Genomic DNA, 14,370 nt, shown 5'->3' with positions numbered 1-14,370 from the left:
TAGGTGAAGTTCATAAAATGTAACAACCATAACATATTACATATGTGAATTTATATGGAGTAGGTAGGTAGGTAGTTAGTCAGTATTTTATTGCATTAGAAGTAAATAATCACCAAGGTTTGAACATAAAAAAACAGATAAATTTAAAATAATTTAATTACAGCGAATTTATCGAATTTACATTAGTTATTGAATAATACGGTTCACTAACACCTTCTTCTAGCAACTGCAGTAACTTTTTGTAAACGAGACTCGGAGCGTCCACCGCCCACAAAAAGTCTATGTGGTTGAAAGTTTTCAATGGCACAATATAATGTTCTATCGGATTAACAAGCTGAACATACAGATTGCTGACGTCAATCTCACTAGCCAGCCAGTCGTTATCAGAACTGAACAAAGCGATCGGTAAAGTTATTTTATGCAACGGGTACTCGGGTGGGATAGGCTCCCCATATTGTTGTAAATTCCCCTCGGTGCCATAATCGAATTGCTGGAACTTGCCGTCATTGCGGATTTCCTGGGCGTAATGCACCAGCGTCCTCGTAGATGCTCCAGCAGGCACGTGTCCAAGGATTAATGGCAGGAGTGTCTTGTTGAACTGTTTCGGATCGTGACCGCAAAGCACGAACATCGAATTTTCGCAAAGCACTTCCTCGTAATGATTTATCTCACACGCGTGTTTCGATAACCACCGCAGGACAGCATTCTGTGGCAAAAACTCGTTAGCACCGAGCAGTTTCATTAAATATTCGATGTTATTGCTAAACTTCGCTAGAAGTTTAATCGGACTTTTTATATCCGTCATATACGCCACTGGAGCTAAAGCAAAGCCGGCTCTCAATATTTTATTATATTGGGGCTTAGTGGACAACAAAGCGAACAATACAGTGGTCCCCATTGAATGACCGATGTAGTTTATCTTTACGTCCCAGCCCTTTATCTGCATTATGTGGTCAATAACCGCTGGTAAGTCGTGTTGGCTGACGTCGTGGAATGTGAAGTTCCAGAACGCGAACGTATCAACATTCCGAGATACGTGCGCTCGTGAATACGTATTGCCGCGCACGTTGGCGAACCACACATCGTATCCAACGTCTGAGAGGATGTATCCTAGACCTTTCTGAGGCCCGGCGATGATCCAGTCCGCGGAACTGCCCAGAAGCCCGTGGTGGAGCAACACCGTCTTCCGAGGGCTGACTTTGTCATGCGAATTCTTGGAGTACGGTATTCTGTGGATGGTGAGGATATACCCGTCGTCGGTAACAACTGTGTGGGCTTCTGCAGGATACCCATGGTAGGCCAGCAGCTGCGGCGTGGTCATGTGGATGGTCGGGTCCTCGTCCGAGCACTTGTGCTCCATCTGCACCGGCGCTATCGAGTCGAATATGCTGTTATCATTAGTCTGGGCGTCGCTCACATACCCACTGAATTTCCTCTTCAATCTCGTTTGATCAGGCACCTTCGAATTGTCTTTTTCAAATCCTAAATAGTTTGTTATTTTATTTCGCACATTTTCTACGTAAAAATTTTTGATACTCCGCCCTTTTTCTCTCACGTAATTTGTGATTTGCGCGGTTTTGTTCGTAACTGTGTCCACTACGTTTGGAAACCAGGATGTGTACCGGGACTCGGCGTGTTGGAACTGTGATAATGAAATAAATAACACGAGCCAGAGCAGCTTCATGTTGGACAAACGACGGTCACACGACTGAACCGTATCAACACTGAAGTAATATATTATGTCGTTACCCGCAGGTCAAGGGGAGACTGAGTAATTCACAACACGCTAACCGATCTAGTTTATAAACATTTTTGTATACGCATATCGATTTATGAATCACTGTGTCGTCTTATTGTAATATAAATAACACGGAATTATTACTTGCGGAGATATCTAACCGCAAACTAATGTTATGTTTATTTAAAATAATATAAAGTTGCATATTGTTCGAATTGTTACATTACATATAAATACCTATGTTTATTTGTAGTGATTATATTTAACAAGGGTCAAAGTGTAATGTTTATACACACGTTGGTTAACCAACACTTATCCAAATTGGGTAGACAGAACCGCTACTGGCAGGTTTAAATTATAATCGCAGGTAAATCACACGTGTTTAATTTACGACACTTGATAACCGAAAGCTGTGGAACGATTACTTAGATTTTATAATTTGTCTGGAAGCTGCGTTAACCGCGCCTGACTATTATTATCACAGGAATTGATAAATATAGCTAGTGATGCGATCAGCAACTAAAACACACAAGACACTTTTAATAGCGTTAATTACACGACCTATCTGGCACCTGCTTATTGTAGGCGACCCTAAATGCAAACCATCCCGCCTTAAGGCATCCGCAACCAATCGCTACCTGCTACCCTTGTAAAATCTTCACCCATTTAAGTTTTGGGTACCTACTTTAAACATTAGACAGCGTCAGTAAATAAAATATTTAATAAATTCTAGGATGAACGTTATTAATCTAGCTAATGATATTTTAGTTTTAATATAATTTAGCATGATTTTGCTGTCACAAAACATTATTATAAGTAAAATAATATTATATTAATTTGAAATGGAAGTGTCTTAAAGTGGTTATGTTAGTTATTATCCCTTTCGCCCATTGTAAGATAAAAGAGTTGCACCCAGTTTTACAACCCTTAAGAATGTTGCCAGAACAAACAAAACATCACACAATTGTTACTTATAGTGAAGATTTTAATAATTTATCATCGTTACTGGTGGTAGGTCTCTCATATGTGGGAGTTTACCTGGGTAGGTACCAACGTAATGTCTATTTCTGCCGCTAAGCAGCAGTGTTTAGTCACTGTTGTGTTCCGGTTTGAAGGACAATTTAGCCAGTGTACTTAACTACTGGACATAACAGACTTAACATCTCATGTCTCAGGATGGCGAGCGGAGTGGAATACCAAACAATACTTTGTAATTGAAAGGTGTTGAATGATCTTTCTACTGTTTATAGGCGGTTATGTCACCTACCATCAAGCAAACGGTAAGCGCGGCTCGCCATTCAAATCAATAAAAAAAACCTGACACACCTAAAATAAACCTACAGCTTAAGCACATTGTGAACTTTCGCATTTATCATACGCGCAAACTCTGCTCAGCTCAACTGCCAACGCCTTGTTTGCACAAAATCAATAACTTATACTAGTCGATTAGTGATAGAGTATGGCAAAGTGTGTTCATAATCGACTAATTTTATTTAATTATTTGCAGATAATTCGTGATATATTTTGAAAGTGCATTTGATATAATATTTTGTAAAATTAAAACTATGATAGGTATAATACTATAATTTCATACTTATGAAGAGTTCCAGAATCCTGAAACCTTGACATTTCTGTTCTTACTCAAGTCTCATGTCCAAACAGATATCTACGCGTGATGTAAAGCCGTTACGACGCAACGTGACGCCCAGGCCATATAAATTGCAGTCCTGGTTTTAAAAGAGATTTATGTTTATAATAAGTATCAATAATTTTAATAATTAATAATATATATGTTTTGTAATAATCGATTACATAAACCATTAACAATAAGAATCGCCTCGTAAGTACGTCTCTACTACGACTTTAGAGTGTAGATCAATAACTTCGCGCAATCGTCTTGGCCAATTTTATTTTTCGTTGTGGCCAACATCTCAATCGCCCTTTCACATCACTATTCGCTTGCTGCAGCTGTCTGGTGCAGGTTGCTGCATCTCCGTACGAACATTTCAGGTATTTATGATAGTTTTATGTTTTAATTAGTGTTTTTGTTGTAAATTCAAGTGAGTTTTTCTTTTTATTAAGTTTTCATTATGTTGGAATTATGTATTTACGAGTAAATTTCTATTACTCCTGAAGATTGTACCAACATGGCGGACGGCGGAATATCACTTCTGGAAAAGACTAAACATGTCGACGTGACCTGACTAGTAATTAAAGCAGCTGATGCATAATGGGAAACCGAGGCTAATATACATGTCGGCTCCGGACCATCTCTAATCATCATGGGGTGATAACCAGGTACACATCCTAAACTCTCCGTGAAAGAAATCACAATGGCATAGTCTGCGTTGTTTTTTTTCACGCGAAAGTATTTCTAAAATTACATTGTCGTACGATAGTTGTTCAAGTTTTACAGAATTTAAAAACTTATAAAAAATGAACCTCTCAATGAAGGTAAATGACTACGTACACAATGTAATGACATGTTTTGTTGCTAAGCGAATTCGTAAGTCTTGTATCATGTCCCTTCATATGACGACTGATATTAGGGAGAAGTTTATATAAGTTGGCCATTTGTCACTATTGGAAGTAAAGACTTGATGTTGATTATTTCTCATCATAAATTTACGTTTAATGGTGACTAGTGACCTAAATGAAAGTGGATTAGGCCTAATGGGGATACCACTATAAAAAAAACGCGCCGTATGCTCTACCTCCAAGGTGGTGTGGAAATGAGCATGTGCACATAATGCAGTCCTGATGAAAATCTGCAATATTTATTTTGCCTCTTCTATTGGTACAAAAAATATATTTAAACCTTAAAAGTATTCATGTTCCTATACATTACATATTTATGTTTGAAAAGTACTTATAAACATTCATAATCCAATATTGCAGTTTTTATTAGGATTGCAAATAAGATTTTTGGGTTACCCGTCAAAGATTGATCATTAATCAACAATGCAGAATGAAGGGAAAAGTTAAATGTATGGGGACTGCATGTTTCGGTAATGTTAATACTATGGACTCCATGTATGTATGAAGTAAGTATAAAGAATTGAAAATAAAATATAAGAATATTACAATTGGCGCCACCTCAATGAGGCGTCAGCCGTTTATTTGGTGTCAGTATATTATAATTCTCTTTGGGTGTCAGGGTGAGCTTAACTGGAATGAACAGATGCAATTGAGTAATTCACAATCCTTTCATTTTATAATTTAAGATAATAGCCTACAATTTATGTCTATGAGAAAACTCATTATTTATTGGGCAGTTTCCATACTTTCATCTACAACAGGTACCTACTAATTACATAACATACCGGTTCGGAGGTCCAACACGCGTGCGCGGATCAATGATCAGGACCAGGAGGAATCTAGGTCACTTTCAGAGTACCTAGGCATTACATTATATTTGCGCGTTTCGCTGTCCTGAGTTTGGTTGAGTATGTAGGATGCTTTTGAGTGTGGATGGCAAGTAATTAAATTTCTTCACAAGGATTACGTACCAATCTATTAAATGCAGAACCAATGAAATAGTTACGTTCCAAAGCAATCGTTATTTCTACGACCTGTCTTTCCAGGAAAATAACAAAAACATACCTAAGAGCTAAAGTGACTGCTACTTAATTAGGCAGAATGGTACATTATACCTAAAGTAATTGATATAAGATTCCTAAATTATCCCAACCTTGTAATTTGTTGTTGCCGTCTCATTGTTGGGCATCGGCCTCTGCTATAAGTATCCACCACCCTGGCCTAGTCACGAGTTCTCTTTTTGGAGCTGTTTTTAATAAACAATACTTACCAATTTTAAAATCTTGTTTCCATTTCGATAATAAACCAATCAGAATAAGTAGTTTGTAACCATGCCAAATAAACTTTCTTTTGATCGAGCCACTTCCGCGATGGATCGAATAAGATATTGGGAACGTTTATGAAAAATGGCGGTTAGTCTATGATAATAAAATAAATAATATCAGCCCTGTATTATATACTTGCCCACTGCTGAGCACGGGCCTCCTTTACTACTGGGAGGGACTAGGCCTTAGTCCACCACGCTGGCTGGTTTATGGTTAGTCTATACTGATGTATATATGAGTTTATGGAGCGGAAGTGAAGTTAAAACAAAAATATTTATTGAACTAGCATTAATTAAATATTTATTATGCTATAACTATAATCAGTATAATCCTTTTATTTCATCACATAGTTTATCAAAATTTTCTAATTTCCATTTCTTCAATTCTAGTTCAAGATCCTCCGCGGTGAGAGTTGAAAATGCTTGTTCATCTGGAACAATATATTGGTAGCTGTAGACTGCGTCTGTTATTTTGATATTGCTTTAAAATAAATGAAACCACATACTCGTCTACCTCAGCTAACATTGTGCCAAAAAATATTAATGAATAACGAATATTCATGAATTATATAGAGATCAACAGAAACAAATATTTTTTGTTGTTCCTCTAGGTATATTTGCAAATTTCAAAGTTTATATATAAAATAATTAACATTTAAACTAGGGTGTTCAGAAAACGTATTAATGTTATGTTTATTATCAAGTTAAAATTCACTTCTAGTGCACCCTGAAAAATGTAATAAATGAACCATTGTTCAGTGAACAAAAAAAAACACTTCCACCATTTTATATCAAGTATCATAGGGAATTATAATGAGGAACAGGAAAAGAGCTTTCATCAGGATTTAATAGTGATGCAAGACAGTGTAAAACCTTCCAATGATAATTAGATTCTACAGAACTTCTACATGAAGGGAAGTCGGCAGGAATCGGGTTATATCCACCCTTCGCCACTGCAAGTCAGGTATCCAAGTAGATGGCACCATCACAATACGGCAGTTTACTGCTAGTCTTTAAAAACAGATTGTTCCAAAAATATATACAGGGTGGAATTTTTGAACTGCACTTGGAGGGCAAAACTAAACTACTGGATATGGCAAATTTTACTCAAAGGAAACCGAAAAGCTCCTTTATTTTTAAAAAGAAGCGAAACTACATTTAGGTATTTTTGAAAATACACTTGCCGCACTCAAAAATCGAACAGGTTGAAATTCGAAAAATAACACTCTGTTGTTTTATGTCCTCAATCGATAGGGCCAATTGTAGCAATCAATTCTCTATAAAATGAGGATGTGATTATTTAATTTAAACATACCATAAACTGGAAACCATCCGCTCAATTCGCAAACAGCAACATTGAATGCAGTAAGTTGTTTTACACCAATCGTGCCTTTTCTAGGAAATATGAGAACTTGCGCTGAGCCATCATTCTTGGCAAAACATCTTGTAGTGATCAAAATGTTATGTGCTATGGAATTATGGAGAAAATACTGCAGTAATTTGAAAATTTCTTTGCACATTTTATGACTGGACTTTTGATCAACTTCAAAGCAGAATGCAGGTACAGGATAATTTTCATTTAAGCAGTATACTGGGCCTTCAAAGTGTTTCCATTCCTAAAAAAAAAAAAAAAATTAAATATATTACATACATTTGTTTTAATGTTAAAATATGTCTATTTATTATCTATTTTTATCTAGGACATTGATTACCAACAGTCTATGTTGGTGTCACCAAAATTGAGGGTCCACAAAAATGTATTTCGTTTGATAGTAATGTACTAAAATGTTGGCTTATCTTCACCTATAAATGCAGGCAGGTAATATTGATAGGGGTCTGAGGGGACGATGACACCAACATAATACTCCGATGGCTAGGTGGTTGTTATAAATTGTAATGCTCTTTCTTAGCGAAACCTAAAAAGAAGTTCCACCAGAATCAGCAAAATTTTGAATGGGGTCTATGAAACAAAAATGTTTCGGAACTTCTAATCTAGCGCTTCGTTTCTTGAAGTAATGCATATTGCTGAATTAGGCCTTATTGTGACTACAATATTTCTCAAATTGATGCATACCTGTCTGTTGTCTACGTATATCATAAGTTATACAGTGTATTAATTGTAGCTAAAATGAACTTTTTATCTATCTATTACTTATGAGTTATGATAAATATTTACTATGCTTAGACGCAATGATATAGTGTTAGTAATTGTGTAGTGGCGTTTTTATAATATATAAATATAATAAATATAATTTTATTTTGAATCTTACCATACTTTCAATAGGTAGAGTGAATTTTTCCACAAACAGATGATAATGTAAATGATTTACAGATGCCATTGCACATAGACTGTTGAATCCAATCCTGACATTTCTGGAATCATGGTTAAAAATTATAAATTTAAATGTGAATTAATTAGCCACATATTATTAAAACTTTAAAAATTTAACCAATAATCAAAACAAATACAGATGACGCCTTTATTCCTGCATGATAGGATGCAAACTAGGCATTTCAGTTTCACCAAGTTTGTCCTGTCAAATGTAATAGGATGTGGGCCTATCCCAATATCAGGCATAAATTCCAGACTATGGGTTGATACTGAGCAGTAAAACACAATATTACTGCCTGACCTGGGATACAGACCTGAGACAATGTGTTATACTGTGCTCACAATACAGCTACTCTAATAAAGTAAATTACATGAACTAATTGCAATTTATTATTTTAGTTACATTTATGAATTTTTTAAAGAAATAAAATGTATCCTTTGTATTAAAAAAAATAATTTATATTATGTTATCTAAAGGGATCTCTAAAAAAGAAATTATTGTTGGCTTTTTAAATAATAAAAATAAAATTTAAAGCTACTTGCCTACACTCACCGATCCTGCGCTATGAGTACAACATTTACGGCCAACTGTAGACTTTCATGTGTCACAACTTGTGGCAGTTTTTTATTCACAGATGGACACAGCAGTGAGTGATACCGTGATATTGGACTCACATTGATTACAAGCAGATGTGTGTCTTGATCTGAAAAATAAAAAACACATTAACAACACCAAATTTCAGAGTAGGTATTTTGAACCAGAATATTATGGAAACCTAAAAATAAAAGATTAATAAACGCTTGCAATTATTAATTAGTAACCAGCTACCTTTTTGTTTGCATGGACTATCTTGAAAACTAATAGCACATGAGTAAATATCAATGTTATTCACAATAAAATACTTCAAACAGTAGTCAGCCTTTTATATTGTAAGATCTCTCATAGATATCTGTACATATTATAAAACAAAGTCCCCTTTTCTGTCTATCTGTATGTTATCCATTGTCTCAAAATCTACTGAATGGATTTTCATGGAAACGGGTATGGAGATAGTTTAAGACCCTGGGAAGATTATAGGCCATTTTCTCTCCCGAGAAAGTATATAGCAGGGCTTTTATCCCCGAAAATTCCTTCTGCGTGCGAAGCCGTGAGCAAAAAAGCTAGTTTTCTATATAATACAAGACTACTTAGGTAATGAAGCTGGTGTAGAAATATTTATAAAATATCACATAAGGGTGGACAATAGCCTAGTTGCGAATTAAATCAACAGCTAAGAGCACTCAGAATGAAAATCTAATGCACACCTGTGACTGCAGTTTGTACTGTTTATCAATTAACATTGAAAGTGGATAAAACCGCGAGGTAACCTACAGGCTTGAGAAATTATGAGAACTTTGAAGGTATGTGAAGTCTGCCAACACACCAGGGGTACGTATAGTACAGAGCTGGTACAATTTTTGTTGTATACTACATATACAAGCTTAGCGTTTGAATGAACTATTTGATCATGTGGGATTGCCATCTTATTGCATTGTAAGCCGTAAGAGTAAAAGAACCCAGAGTGAACCTGTTTTAGTCATGCAATCTTGTTTAAGTATTTCCTGCCTTATTTATTTATTTATTATCAGACAAGCAGTTATAACATACTCATAAGCACCTTTATTCTGATAATCCCTAATTATTCTTCAAATTCGCAACATATCTGTTAAGTCTGTTCTTGAATATATTGGTATTCCAATCCAAAACAACATATTTAGGTGACTTGTTCCGTGCTGCGACCATTCTATTACTCAGAAAGTGTCTGTGAGGGTTGTTTTGGGATCTGGTAGTGGCCAATTTCATCGAAATCACTTATTTTCCTTCAGATTTGCCAGATAGTTAAGGGAAATATTATAATTATCATACATACTCACCATCATCTTCACATAAAGAAAACAATATTTCTTTTGATGAGATTTTGGTAAAGTTAAATTTGTTTTCATCAAATTCTTGGCGAATGTTGTTGATTTGCTCTGGGATTCTTCTGTTAGTACCTCTCTCAGGATTCAACTATCATGTCAAATATAATAGTTACAGAATAAAACATTCAAAGAAGTAAATCAACATATAATTAATATTGTTTTAGTCATGTTCTTTTTTGAATTGTATGAATGAAATAAATATGCAGTGGAATACCATACAATACTTTGTAATTCAAGGTGTTGGATGGTGTTTCTGCTGTTTATTGGCGGTTATATTGTTTACTATCAGGCAACGACAAGCTTGTCTCAAAGCAATAAAAAAGACTCTTTTCCAGGATATGATCTGCTCACCAGTGACCACCCCTAAGACTTCCAGATCATCCTGTTGGAAATGACCTGCATCCAAAATCGCTGAGATCTTTACGAGGTTGTCTGTCCACCTTCATCAAAGAACTTCAACAACTTGACAAACTTACGCATTTAATTTTATTGAGATTAAGATAATATAGGTGACTCGTGGCGATTACTATCAAGCATAGATCATATTTTTAAGAAATTAAGCGGTCGATTAGACTACAGATTTGCTATTACAATAATAAAATAGGGATAGGGAACGTACCTGTAATAAATATTTCTTATTTACAATCTTCTCTTTTAAATTATCAATTTTATATCGGAATACATTTTGTTTTGCATGCAGTTCATCCCATTTCGACTTCAAAAGCTGCATGAAAGATACAGTGTCGACTGAGAATTCGTCGTGTGTTTTAGAAAAGTCACTTAGTTTATACATTATTTATATTTTTAAATATTATAATATGAAAATAATGCAATTATTTCGTTGCAATCACAAGTGGTCACAAGTATCTTTCAAAATATGTCAAATGAGTATATGTCCAGTGTTGCCAGGGCCCTTGAGTCGTAAGTTACATTTCGTTTCCTAAAATGTTACATTTTTGCTGCAAAAGTTACATTATTGTTTTTTTTTTTAATTTACGCGTTTTTGGGCTACCATTTCTGTAGCTACGAAACCGCGGGAACTCGCGAAGTAGGAAATGTGCGCGCGCATACTCAAGCAAAATCAAATTTTAATATATGCAAGATACGTTTCATTTTGTCATGGCGAGCCACCTCTAAGTGTGATATGGAATGAAATACTTTTTAGACCCGCCAGTTTTAGGTGCGTTCAATTTGGATGCGTTGAATAGAAATGCGTTCGTAAACTGTTTACAATAAAAAAATTGTATTACAAATCTCGTTGTCCTCAAAAGTTACGAAAATTGCCTTAAATATAAAAATTACTTACATGTTACGCGAGGGGGTCAAAAGTAACGAAAAATGTAAGAAATGTAACCTTCTGGCAACACTGTATATGTCACAAAACTTACGCCATAGACGCAGATTCACATAATATGATTGGTGCTTTTTAAAGTATCCATAGACTAAACGACTTTTTTTTTTATTTTTTTTGTACTACAGCTTGTCTAAGAGATGGCGTTAAAGGATAATAACTCAGTAACGTATAAAGCTTTAGATCATTTATTTATTGCTCCCTTACTCGGTTCAAAGTTCAATAAAACAAACTTAGAATTACGAATATTCATTTTTTAAATTATTAGGATTAACAGGATTATCTTTTTCATACAATAATAATATTTCGGTAATTTTATGGGACACTTGTGCTGCCTCATAGGAATTCATTTGTGACAACTTTTTTGCTACAACTTGTCCTACATGGCCTGTCTTTGAGTTATTCAAACCAAATGCATCATTCTGAACTCCTCTAAATACTGAAGCTAAGTTCTTGGCTACATTGACACAACTGCTGTTCAAACTATTTGAATTGTCATCTGAAAATTCTTCATCGCTTATCTCTTCTTTCCTATCTGTTGTTTCCTGAAACAAAAACATATGTATTAAAATTTTCATATTCTACATATTATAAAATAAAATGGAATTTGCTTGGTATGAACAATTTTATACTTTACACAATACATGATTATGTTTGAGGCCAAATAATTATTATGAATAATAAATTGAAAGCAGTAGGTTCATATTAGGTTCAAAGTGGTATATTTTCATGGTAAAGCAAATTCACTGACAGTCAGGTCTTGGTCCGGTCACTCAAATCTATCATATTGAATCTAATATGCAGTATCTACCTACTGCTTTCAATTTACTATTCATAATAATTTTAAGCCTCAAATATAATCATTGGGTTAAGTGTAAAATTGATATGACATTGAAAAAAAAAGTTCAATAACATAAATGTTATTTATGTTATTGAACTTTTTTTTTGACACTTGCCGAGCATAGGAATTCACTTGGAAATCAGGCTTATGAACCTCAGGTCAAAGATTATTCCAATTTTGAAATTTAAAAATGCAAAGAAATTATTGTTTTGTGAAGTTCTTTATATCACTCATGTTTAGTTCTTTGTTCGAATCTAGTAGTAAGTACTTACTTCTGTCTCATTAACATTTTGTTCCTCATGATTATCCAAATTTGATTTCCGATTAATTTTTAGTAAAAAGCTACATGCTTCCCACAAATGCCAGTTAACTTTGTATGGCTGAAAGAAATGAAATAAAAAAAAATGTTAGTTTGTGATAAACTATTTGATATGAATATAGGTATAGAACAGATTATGTGAAAGCAGTATGTATTTGTACTAAGGAGGGACTCAAATGGTTCACTGACCTCTGCGTCACCTTTCTGACGACTATGATTAATTTTTCTTAAATAATTAGCAAAGGTTGAGCGTATATTTGTCCACCGGTCTTTTACTGCTTGCCATGTGAACTCATTGCCATATTCCGAAGCAAACTCCGCGTAAGTTTGATCACGGAGCGAAACCGATGTGTATTTAGGGTGTTTAGGATTCCATATATTAGGGCGGCTTTCAATGAATTTAACAAGTTTCAAATTCATTTTTCTTGTCCAGAAGACTTTTTCTTTAGCAAAATCTGAGATCATTTTGTTTAACAACTATAGTTTTTGTTTACAAATAATTATTGCAAATTTGACATTTGACGTTAGTTACTTGTATTTTTTTCCAGGTTTACAATATTGGATACTAGTCTTTTAAGCCGATGATCTCAATTATAATACTTAGGTATAAACGCTAACGTTCGATGCCCGATTAGGGAAAATGTTATTGAGTTTTTCTGTTAACATCAGCTCCGAGTCTGGAATTGTGCCCGGTAAATGTCAATATTTTCGCCCTCTATTGATCTTTAATATAGCTGGCGAAATATAGATGTGTTATAATGCCTCTGCATACCCCTGAAAAGAGCACAAGGCTTGACACTATGCAAGTATGTGTGTATTGATAAATTATCTAACGAAGTAGCCACAGGTCACTATTTAAATTTTTATAATTAAGTAATAACGCATAAAATAATTGTTATGTCACAAAATGTTTTGAATTCACAATTCTACCAATTTGTAATGAAGTTCACAGTTTCTGAATGAATTTCACTCCTAATTTCGATGGTTACCGAGTCAAAAAAAACATAAACGATGTAGACCAAAGAGCATAATACATAGGTACACTAATTGTGTGTGCAATGGAATAGTGAGTGAGCCACCCTTTTCTCGGATTTATTAAGTATGGGCCCGATCTTATTGGGTCTTCAAAACACCACAAACCTGCTTTTTCTCTCTGCGCCGCGTCGTTGTTCTATGAGTGTTAGGTATTTCCCAGTATATACCTGCAGACAAAATAGTGGCGTGGAAAAACGAAACAAAAACACATCATGTCTGTATCCCCGAATGGAAAGGCAGAGATAGATACACAAAGGGCACTTTTCGCCAAGTGTGTTTCACCCTATGATGTGATAGGGCGCGAATCTATTCATATTCATATATCGAGCACAAATCCAGACTTCGGGCTGATATTCGAGAAGAAAAAAACATGGCTCTATGAATTAATATCAAATAATTCATTAGACATTATACTTAGTTGCTTGTTTCTAGAACATGAATAAAATAAAAACGAAGGCACGCGACGTTCCGTGGATTATTGGACGCGTAGCATGATGCACGCAACGAGAAGTATGGTTACTAATGTATGTTTCAGTTCGTTTATACAATAGTTATTTGAATTAGAATTTATTTATTTCAGGGCCTGTTTCACGTTAAAGTAAGTATTATACGTCATTTAAAACTGAATATACTCTTTAGTTTACCATTTATTTGGGAGATTGTGTTTAAAAGAAACAAAACTTATATCGCGCCTTTATCGCCGAAGGATTAGTCAGACATGCAACCGGAGCACCTACTATTTTTCCCATGTGTGTTCCGTTCCATGATGTGGTCAGAGATGTGAAAAATAGTTTAGTAAAACTATTTAAATACAAAATGCAAATACATTTTTAGTTAAGTATTTAAAATAAAAATACAAAATAGTTTAAATAAAAGTATTGAAATACAAAATGCAAAATACGTAATTTCAAAATAGGTTTTCCAAATAAA

At 34.7% G+C, this 14,370-nt stretch overlaps 3 protein-coding genes and 1 long non-coding RNA gene across 5 annotated transcripts; 1 reads left to right on the top strand and 3 right to left on the bottom strand.

Moving 5' to 3' along the window:
- Positions 1–138: 138 nt before the first annotated feature.
- On the bottom strand, positions 139–2,239 carry LOC115446074 (gastric triacylglycerol lipase). The gene has a single exon (XM_030172631.2). It carries the CDS (start codon positions 1,682–1,684, stop codon positions 158–160), a length of 1,527 nt encoding a protein of 508 aa, XP_030028491.1. The 5' UTR covers positions 1,685–2,239; the 3' UTR covers positions 139–157.
- Positions 2,240–3,619: 1,380 nt separating this feature from the next.
- On the top strand, positions 3,620–3,919 carry LOC115446075. Its single transcript, XR_003938879.2, has 2 exons — positions 3,620–3,748; positions 3,875–3,919. It is a non-coding gene; the product is annotated as an uncharacterized LOC115446075 (long non-coding RNA).
- Positions 3,920–5,878: 1,959 nt separating this feature from the next.
- Positions 5,879–10,771, bottom strand: LOC115446077 (GDP-D-glucose phosphorylase 1). The gene is made up of 6 exons (XM_030172633.2): positions 10,514–10,771; positions 9,847–9,982; positions 8,486–8,636; positions 7,871–7,973; positions 6,916–7,216; positions 5,879–6,031 (listed from the first exon to the last, which is right to left on the bottom strand). Exons 1-6 carry the CDS (start codon positions 10,685–10,687, stop codon positions 5,922–5,924), a joined length of 975 nt encoding a protein of 324 aa, XP_030028493.2. The 5' UTR covers positions 10,688–10,771; the 3' UTR covers positions 5,879–5,921.
- A 710-nt stretch (positions 10,772–11,481) lies between these two features.
- LOC115446078 lies at positions 11,482–12,946 on the bottom strand. 2 transcript variants are annotated; one of them, XM_030172634.2, is made up of 3 exons: positions 12,595–12,944; positions 12,359–12,466; positions 11,482–11,790 (listed from the first exon to the last, which is right to left on the bottom strand). In XM_030172634.2, the coding sequence occupies exons 1-3, from the start codon at positions 12,868–12,870 to the stop codon at positions 11,485–11,487; spliced, it is 690 nt and encodes a 229-aa protein (XP_030028494.2). In that variant the 5' UTR covers positions 12,871–12,944; the 3' UTR covers positions 11,482–11,484. The 2 variants fall into 2 exon arrangements, with proteins under 2 accessions (XP_030028494.2, XP_037303595.1); XM_037447698.1 differs by lacking the exon at positions 12,359–12,466 and having other exon boundaries at positions 12,595–12,946.
- Between the last annotated feature and the right edge of the window lie 1,424 nt (positions 12,947–14,370).

Source organism: Manduca sexta, chromosome 7 (genome assembly GCF_014839805.1).
Source record: "Manduca sexta isolate Smith_Timp_Sample1 chromosome 7, JHU_Msex_v1.0, whole genome shotgun sequence".
NCBI classification, from domain to species: domain Eukaryota; kingdom Metazoa; phylum Arthropoda; class Insecta; order Lepidoptera; family Sphingidae; genus Manduca; species Manduca sexta.
Note: the sequence above shows the minus strand (reverse complement) of the source record. Positions and strands in the feature narration are given on the sequence as shown.